The sequence below is a fragment of the Dicentrarchus labrax genome, unplaced genomic scaffold (genome assembly GCF_905237075.1).
Source record: "Dicentrarchus labrax unplaced genomic scaffold, dlabrax2021, whole genome shotgun sequence".
Taxonomy (NCBI): Eukaryota; Metazoa; Chordata; class Actinopteri; family Moronidae; genus Dicentrarchus; species Dicentrarchus labrax.
In genome coordinates this window covers 8,855,427-8,864,123 of record NW_026136701.1, presented here as the reverse complement: position 1 = coordinate 8,864,123, position 8,697 = coordinate 8,855,427, and the positions used below count along the sequence as shown (strand labels likewise).

Sequence of the window (8,697 nt, the reverse complement as noted above, 5' to 3'; positions counted from 1 at the left end):
TCCTCATTAAAATCCTTAAAAAGACATCTACTGCTTCTATCTTATTAAAAATTCCAAAAATGATTAATATGATTTTTTTGTTCATTTGTAGTGTTATTCTGCCTGGACACAAGATGACTCCTACTTCACTGTAAAGTCCATTCTCAGTGTATGTGCACTGGTGGATTCAAGTTTCTACATCATACTGTACAAGTTTCATACTGGACCAGGACGGACTTCCTAACTATTTGTGATGACATGCTCGTAGGCCCCGCCCCTTAAAAAAAAGAATTCTCCTTTTCAATGAACACAGAAACTTTCCACTTTCAGCAGATGAATGTGGAAACATCCATCTAGTGTCAAACTCTGCACATACATCATTCTGCACAGTGAAGATCAAACATCTGACTGTAGGAACAAGAAAAACATAATTTTAAGTGGAGTCAGTCTGTGATGTGTGCACACGACAGTAACGTAGCTTTCAAGAAGTCACACAGTTATTTGTACCATAAAAAATCAACACCACAACAGTGACTAAAGAGCAGCAAAGTGTTTATTAGGGGTTTTAATTGCCACTACAGTCAAGTACTTGCATGTTAAGCAAAATGGATACATCAGACAATATGATAGAAAAGAAGTTAATCATGGTGGTAAAACACTTGGGAACTACCATACCTCAGACTTTCAACTACAAAAGTTTTATCAACGATCATATTCTACAAATATTTTAGCTTATAGCATTTCGACCTCGTCTTAACATTGAAAATGACAGTATCGGCATGTGTGGACAAAAATCCTTCACAGTAACGTGGTCAGAAATGTTTTTTTCTTCTTTACGAGTGAATTTCACGGGAATGAATGATCAGTAAAAAGTTTGGTGAATGCCGTCAGTAATAACAGCAATTGCTGTTGACTACACATTATTTCCATTTCGCCAAAATGAATGTGTCACTAATGCTAAAACTCTGTATGTACGCATTGTGTGTTTATTCTGTTTGGAGAAATATAAAGCAGCGTACTTTAAATCTCTACTGTTACATGTTTTACAAAAGTACATTCAATTAATTTCCTTCCAGGGCAGGTAACAATTATCCGTCTCTTTTGCATAACCAACATTCTTACATCAAAAATATAGAAGAGTGCTAGCAGATTCAGTCTTGGTAAACAGTTGTTAAATAGCTATGATTTAACCTTCCTACACAATGCATGTAATGCATAGAATTCAGACTAAAATATGAGAACAAGTGCATTTCTCCAACTTACAGTAAACTGACTTACAGTCCCAAACATTGGCATTATTGTTTCATAAAGGAAAATCCCAAATATTCCCCCCAAAATGGATCACATTTAAGAGCACCAAGGGTATTTCTGTTTACAGAATAACTTTGACAACAGCAAAACAGACAACTCAGTTTTAAAATAACATTGGCTTAGGGCAAAACAATTGTTAATACAACTACTAAAATTGTAACTAGGCTAAATCAAAGATCTTAAAGTCATCAGAATACATTGCAGTTTTTCAACTTTTGGTGCTTTGTTGTAATTCCTCTCTCTAACAGTATATCTGTTAATAATTTATAATAATGCTACATAAAGCATAGAGACAGGCTTTCAGATTTAAACTGCCTCTACCATCATTTCAAACCTGCTAAAATCATATTATAGATACATACTACAAACTATAGTAAATCCCCACAAAATAAACCTACATTTGCACTGGGCCTTAAACATTCTGACTCCTACATTGTTCCTCTTATTTAATTAGCAAACATCTATAAATTAGTGGAATTTATTGCTGAATGGGTTAGTGTCTCACCAAAACCATCAAAGCACAGCCCGTCATACGGAGCGCTGTTAGACCTTAAACTATTGACAGCATGATATGCAATTACATATCGTGTCTTATCACCTTCTTTTCACACTTCAGAAAAAATATATACACACACAACATTTCAAGTGTTGTCCAGCCCGCTGGACACTTTGTCAACTAACTTGTAACCGACGTGATACAAAAAGAGAAATTGGAATTGTAACTGTCAACATCTTTTGGATTAGTGCTGTTTCGTGGCACTCTACATGCTAAGTGAGCCATATTGGTCCACATTGTGCCTTCCTTTTGTACTCTTAACAAAGTGGGCCAGCAGCAGTCCCAATACTTTATCAGATCAGATCCTGGGCGAGGTTACGAATGACGCTCATGGCTCCAAGATCGAAGCCACAGATGTTCAGTAAACCCCTGTCTTCTGTGTCTGCGATGGTGTGTCCAATGGAAGTCAGCCCACACATCACCAACTTGGAATTGGCTCCTGTTTTCTGTTGAGAAAATACACATAAGAAAATGTTATTTTGGTTAATTGTTTTTGCAAAACACATGTACGTATGTACGCACATAATACTGATGAAAAGGCAAAATATAACACTTTCCTTATTGTGATAAAGACAACATTTTAAAGGGAGCAGATGACAAATTAGTATTTTGGTAGAAAGAAATCAAAGTTATAGTTTATAGGACTTGGTACCTAGATAGATAGATAGATGTGCTCTTAGTAACTGTCAGGTAATTTTACATAAAACTGATTGTGTCCTATCACTCAACCCTATTACAACTGTCTATCTAACAAACAATAACATTCTGGAAATTCAGGAGCGCAGGGATCAGCTCTACTATAAATATGAAAAAGAACCTCATCCCATTCACTTCACCATCAAATTGCAAATTAATTCTATCCTCCTACTTGTGTGAGCCTATTTTCAAAAGCAATATTTATCAGAGCAGACATTATTCAATCAAATCCACTCCCCAAGCAGACATGAATGAATGAATATACTTGTCTATGATTCTTCAGAGACTCCACTGGGCTGGCAGTAAATGCCCATAACGGGTTGTTGGTCAGAATGATGAACACATCTACTACTTTCCCATTCTCCGCAGCCCATGTGATTGGAAGGGTGCAGTCTGTGTTCCCACCCGGGATCTGTAACACAGAAGAGTTATAGTTGAATTAGAGTTCAAGAGCAAGAGAAGTCAAAGTGAATGCGTTGCTAACTGACTTACATTTGTTAGACACTTTTTAACAGATATTGTGTAGTCACGGATGGTTGGAAAATTCCCTAAATTCCAACAGTATACTGATCAGTAATTGTAATCAATTTCTTAATTTGTGATGCTGTGACATGCCTTACCTTAACCAGTTCAACTGTTGCTTGTGCAAGAGTCATGTCAGCAGAGACAGAGCATGGAACCAAAGCTCCTTCAGAGTAGGCCAGCACATGCGTGTCTGCTTCTGTCCTTGCAAAAATCTGAGCACAGAGATCGAGGTCAAAAGAAAAGCATGACATCACTATCGCAAAAACTCTCTCTCTCTCTCTCTCTCTCTCTCTCTCTCTCTCTCTCTCTCTCGCACATATAGTGCTGCACAACAAAAGCATTACAATTCTCTCAGCGAATAACTCCTGGAGGGTCCAGCCAAGACAATCGCAATGCGGAAGGTATTTCGCTGGAATCCAGAGCATGCATCAACAGACCAATTCCTTGACCCAGGATTCCTCCAAAGATGGGGCGGCAGACGCAGCTGTTCCAACTGGATCACCAGTTAGCCACACGCTGTGTAGCTATCTAGCTCTAGTTTTATCTTACCATGGTAATGGCTGCAGCAGCAACAGCGGTGCTGACTGACGTCCCTGGGACAATGCTGCTCAGTGATGTGCTCAAGTCTACTGCTACTACGAAGCGTTTACCCACAGGCTCCACGTTCTGAGGGCAGAATTGCAACAGTATTAGCTAATGTGGCTGGTTGCTGTCTTCTTTGATAGTATTTGAGAAGCTGTAAAATTAGAGGAGAACCTACCATAAAACTCTTGTAAAAGGCAGAGTCCATTGCTTTGAGGATGCTGCTGTCTGCTTCCCATTTTGTTTTACCTTGATAGCCTTGGCCTCTTTTGTAGTTTTCAGAGGACAAGAGTAGGCTGAAAGGGTGGATCTTTGCCTGGTAATTTCAAGACAGACATTAAATACTTGAACACTGACTCAGGTTTAATTTAAAGCACAACTGTAAATGAATTAGCAAGATCTACGGATCCTACCTTCTTTAGTGCCGCCTCGCTCTGGATTCTGTCACATACAGCTTGTGTTTCTGGACTTCCTGGTTCAAGAATTTTGTTTGACGTCATCTTACCCAAGATCCTCAGCACTGATTGGAGAGGCATTTCCTTCAACAAAGCTCTCCATACCTCCAGAAAAAAAAAAAACAACACATATCCCTAAATCAGAATAATACCAAACGGAGCAGAGTACTACAGTTGCACATCCTTGGTAGCCCATCCAAGGATGTGCCCCCACACATATTCATTGTTTATTTCTTTCTTTGAAAAGTATGCAGGGAAATGCAGTTGAATGTGTAGCCAGAATGGCACACTTCTCATTGGATTGATTATTTCCAAATGACAAAGAATCTGCTGCAAAACAGCATTGAACTGTGAAAAATGTAAACCCCCCAGACTCACAGAAAAATCCTTAGTGGAAACTGTTAATTACCATTCACTGCCATTATACAGTGTCATTTGTTACTGAAAATAATCCTCCAGTCTTAATCTCATGACAACAATGACGATTACCTGTTTGGACTTAAGGTGGTCTGTCAGCAGCTGTTCCCTCTCCAGTTTGTGTTCTTCTATTAAAGTGATGACCTCTGTTTCATCACAACTGTGCTTGACCTTCTCCACCACTTCAAGATACGAAAGGACTTTGACAACCTCTTCTGAGTTCTCTTTGTCCGAGTAGGCAACCTGGACTTCTTTCCAACCTTTTGTCACATATTTGCTGATCAAGGCGATTGCTGAAAACACAAAGATATGACCATTCAGTCTTACTTAATGAACAGACAAATCTTACAACACAGTAGCAATGAAGTAAATGAGAAGCTGGTGAAGATCATGCATTTGTTCATTTTCTTAAAATTAATTTATTAATTTAACTTGAAGGTCATAGTTGAGGTGGTAGCTTGTAACATAAAAACAAAAAGGTATTACAGCTGTTTTCGGTTTGTTATTACGACTTTGGAGGCACTGACTCATACCACTTGACTTAGTAGCATTTACAACACTTGGTGAAGTCAGATCTCTAATAAAGCTCACACATATTGGGATTTTACTTAACTGCCTTTCTACTACTGTTGCTGACCCAGTAGTCCCATATACTGCACAATTAGTGTATATAATGTAGCAAGGTAAAACGGCCATCTCCAACAATCATTTATAAACTCAAAACAGCATTTCTCCTTAAAATTCTACAATGTCCTAAAAAAATACAGACTTGAATTAATACGTCTAGCTTCCCAAAAGATAAATGTTGTGAAAAAGTTATGTATTGCAAGGCAGGGATATTGTAATGTGAAGTGGATGATGTTTTTGCCCATCCCCTAAACAGCTGCGTATAATGAGGGTCTGCGTAAATTCACCTTCATTAGCTGGTTTGGTGTGAGAGAGCCTGAGCAGATCCTGGTGTGACCATCCCTCTCTCTGTTTACATTTGGTCACTGCCGCAGCCAGACTCATGGCATCTTGCTCATTGTACCAGTCAGACACTGCTTTCCTCAGGGCACGTCCCCAAATCCCACACTTCATCCCCTCTTTCAATTCCTTCTTGTTCTGGATGAAAGAAAACAGGTGGGCAGGGTCCCGACAAACTTCCTTCAAAGCTTTGAACGCCGCCTGTCTGGTTTTCACCTCCGAGTGCTGGGAGCACAAAGCCAAGGCAAAAAAGGAGGGGCCAAGTCCGACAGCTCGCCCATCCTGACAGAACTTTTTTATCTCCTCCACCACCTCAGCACCTCGACCCTCCTGCAGCAAGGAAAGCAGGGCTCCAGCATTCTCCATGCTGACGTGACCCTCCTCTCTGGCAGTGTATATATCTCCCTCCGAGCCATAGCAGAGAAACCGGCACAGTCTGGCCTTGTCGCTGACCTCCCATGGGCAACCACCACCTGTTGAGTTCAGGGTGTGGTTGCTCGACGAACACATCCTAGCACTTCCCGATGGCTCCATTGTAACACAAGAGAAAGCCTGAAACAGAAAGTGGTGAAAAGGGAACCTTACTAACTTTTTTATAGCAGTGACACTTAGTGAAAGAACCTTTTTCACTTTGCCAAAAATCTGATCACTGATCAAAATAACCAGGGGAACTAAGCACGGGTCAGATTTATTAGGTTTATTTCCCGTTCATGATGCTGGTGTGGAATTGCAAATAATGCCCCTCTGCAAAGCCCTAACATTACCAAACTAGCATGAGTCTGAGCTCCAGTACACTGCTGTCAATGGCTAACCAGAGAGCCCCCATGAACACAAGATAACACCGACTTAGTCAGCAACATTACCAACTCACTGCCTCAGTGCACCGACAGAAATAACTAAAGCCGATTACAGGACATGATGATACACATGAGACAGATACACGCCACACTGAGCTGTTCATAGAGGATGGTCGAAAACAATAACCGCTAACTAACGTTAGCTAGTCAACCTTAAGTAGGCTAACTTAGCCAAGCTAGCAAAGAAGTAATTTAGTTAACGTTAGCCAACTGGCTTAGCCTATTTTAATAATGTTGTAATCAAAGTAAATACGTATCAAGCTAGTTGTGTTGCAAAAAAAAAAAAAAAAAAAAAAAGCCCAACCTACTCCTGACGTTTGTCAGCTGCAGCTGTAAAAGCAGTGTTCACCATCCGGTCTCCTCCGACCACAACTAGTCCCACATCTGAGCTGTTTCCCAGCCGGACACCGGAGAGCAAAGCTGGGCGAGGCGGTTAGAGGCAGCCCGCCTGGTATGGACAGCTAGCTACGCTAACCTCAAGTACATTTATGTGGCTCTACGACAAACACAGTGTTTGCTAATCGAAATGTTTCGGTCGACAATAAGCGGTATTGATGTTAAACAGCACACGAACTTACCACAATATAACGTTATGTGCACAGTGCTCAAGTTTTCATCTAACGTTAGCCAGATGGAAAGAGGCCTCCCCTCTGAGCGACCGTCAGTGAGATAACCAGGGGCGGGGCCGCGATGGATGCTGGGATACAGAGTACCATCACACACACACGCACGCACACACACACACACACACACACACACACACACACACACACACACACACACACACAAAAAGAGAGAGAGAGAGAGAGAGAGAGCTCTGTGTCTCTCTCTCTCAATTCAATTCAGTTTGCTTTATTGGCATGAGAGTAACAAAGCATTAGGAATTAAAGAGAAAAAAGAAAAAGAAAAAATACATTGTACAAATATCACAAAACAAAAACCCATTGTGTGTGTGTGTGTGTGTGTGTGTGTGTGTGTGTGTGTGTGTGTGCGTGTGTGTCTTTGGCACATTATGAAAGTGTGTGTTGAACTTGTTAGTTGTGTGTGTGTTAAAGCCGATGTATGTGGTTCTCTCTCTCCGTCTCTACTGTCAAATTTTGTGGATCATAAATTGGTTTCTCTTTACATTTGGCTCACAATAGAGGGTCATAAAACATTGATTTTACTTTTGACTACTCAGTTCACTCTCAAGCAGGGAGTGACCAGGTCATGCAGAGCAGTAAAATGAATGAAATGGAATATGCATTCACTCAGTACTCAGATCCTTTACGTCTGTAAAAGTAAGAACACTACAGTGTGAAAATAGTAAAAGTATAACAAGTCCTGGATTCAAAATTCTACTTGAGCAAAAGTACATCAGCAACAAAACTGTACGTAAAATATCAATAGTAAAAGTACTCACTATGCAACATGGCCCCTTTCTGGATGTTGAATTATGGAGCCCTCAAGTTACCGAACAATTATTTATATTTTTGAATCGTATGCATACAAGATGATATTTTGTACATGCAAGTTATTATTGTGTGCAACCAGATAAAAACATATTTTGGGAGGACTTCAGGGGCTCTCCTGTTAGTTTTGTTGTTTATAGTGATGATCTTATGTAATTTCCAGCACAGCTTCACATAACGCCAACCTATGGGTCAAATCTGCAACACTGAAAACACCTGTGAGGGTATGTGGGGCCTTATACATAATATTACACCATTTTTAATAAGCTGGTTATATGTAAACTCAATTATCTATTTGCCCTGTGCAACATTTCTCATTTTCTTCTTCACATTTCATCAGGCTGTGTGGTTAGTTAGCTTAACTGAAACCAATGACCAGCTTAACACACGGATCAGTCATTTCATCATCATCTCACTGAAGCTGCACATAAAACTACACCAGACAGTGCAGTTCATTATAATCATCCATATTAGTATAATATTTATTATTGTACAGTAACGTTAAGAGTTGTTGTCAACTCCAGTAATGTTACCCAGAGGTGGGACCCAGTCATTGTTTTATAAGTCACAAGTGAAGTCCCATAGTGCACTCTTCACCAAATGTAATGCCATTTCACAACAGAGTCATAATATACTATAAGTACATAAAGTGTAAAGTGCAACTCAATTTAATCATAAAAAGTAATGCTGACATGGCACTACCATAGCATATAGCACTATATTAGCTTATTAGTCTTTTCCACAGAAGACATTGGCAGGAGGAAAAGCACAGGTGTCAGCCAGGGTCCTGGTATTGTGCAAGCTGCTGGCTCATTGTCACACTGTCAAGACCTAGAAGGAGACTTGAACAGAACAGAACCTTCGTTAATGTTATTAGTACTTATTAATACCTACCTGTGCTT

General features: G+C 40.0%; 1 protein-coding gene across 3 annotated transcripts; it reads right to left on the bottom strand.

Moving 5' to 3' along the window:
• Nucleotides 1-514: 514 nt before the first annotated feature.
• ro60 (Ro60, Y RNA binding protein) lies at nucleotides 515-7,018 on the bottom strand. Of its 3 annotated transcripts, none has more exons than XM_051398069.1 (9): nucleotides 6,923-7,018; nucleotides 5,436-6,039; nucleotides 4,594-4,814; nucleotides 4,063-4,209; nucleotides 3,828-3,965; nucleotides 3,617-3,733; nucleotides 3,163-3,279; nucleotides 2,808-2,954; nucleotides 515-2,292 (listed from the first exon to the last, which is right to left on the bottom strand). In XM_051398069.1, the coding sequence occupies exons 2-9, from the start codon at nucleotides 6,019-6,021 to the stop codon at nucleotides 2,140-2,142; spliced, it is 1,626 nt and encodes a 541-aa protein (XP_051254029.1). In that variant the 5' UTR covers nucleotides 6,022-6,039; nucleotides 6,923-7,018; the 3' UTR covers nucleotides 515-2,139. The 3 variants fall into 3 exon arrangements, with proteins under 3 accessions (XP_051254029.1, XP_051254039.1, XP_051254020.1); XM_051398079.1 differs by lacking the exon at nucleotides 6,923-7,018 and adding an exon at nucleotides 6,649-6,895; XM_051398060.1 differs by lacking the exon at nucleotides 6,923-7,018 and adding an exon at nucleotides 6,653-6,895.
• Between the last annotated feature and the right edge of the window lie 1,679 nt (nucleotides 7,019-8,697).

What these genes read in the sequence shown, in the direction of transcription:
- ro60 (XM_051398069.1), bottom strand. Translation starts at nt 6,021, where the DNA reads ATGGAGCCATCGGGAAGTGCTAGGATGTGTTCGTCGAGCAACCACACC. An exon ending in CACCAAACCAGCTAATGAAG is followed by an intron (nt 4,815 to 5,435) that starts GTGAATTTACGC and finishes TTGTGTTTTCAG; the next exon opens with CAATCGCCTTGATCAGCAAA. An exon ending in GCGAGGCGGCACTAAAGAAG is followed by an intron (nt 3,966 to 4,062) that starts GTAGGATCCGTA and finishes TGAAATTACCAG; the next exon opens with GCAAAGATCCACCCTTTCAG.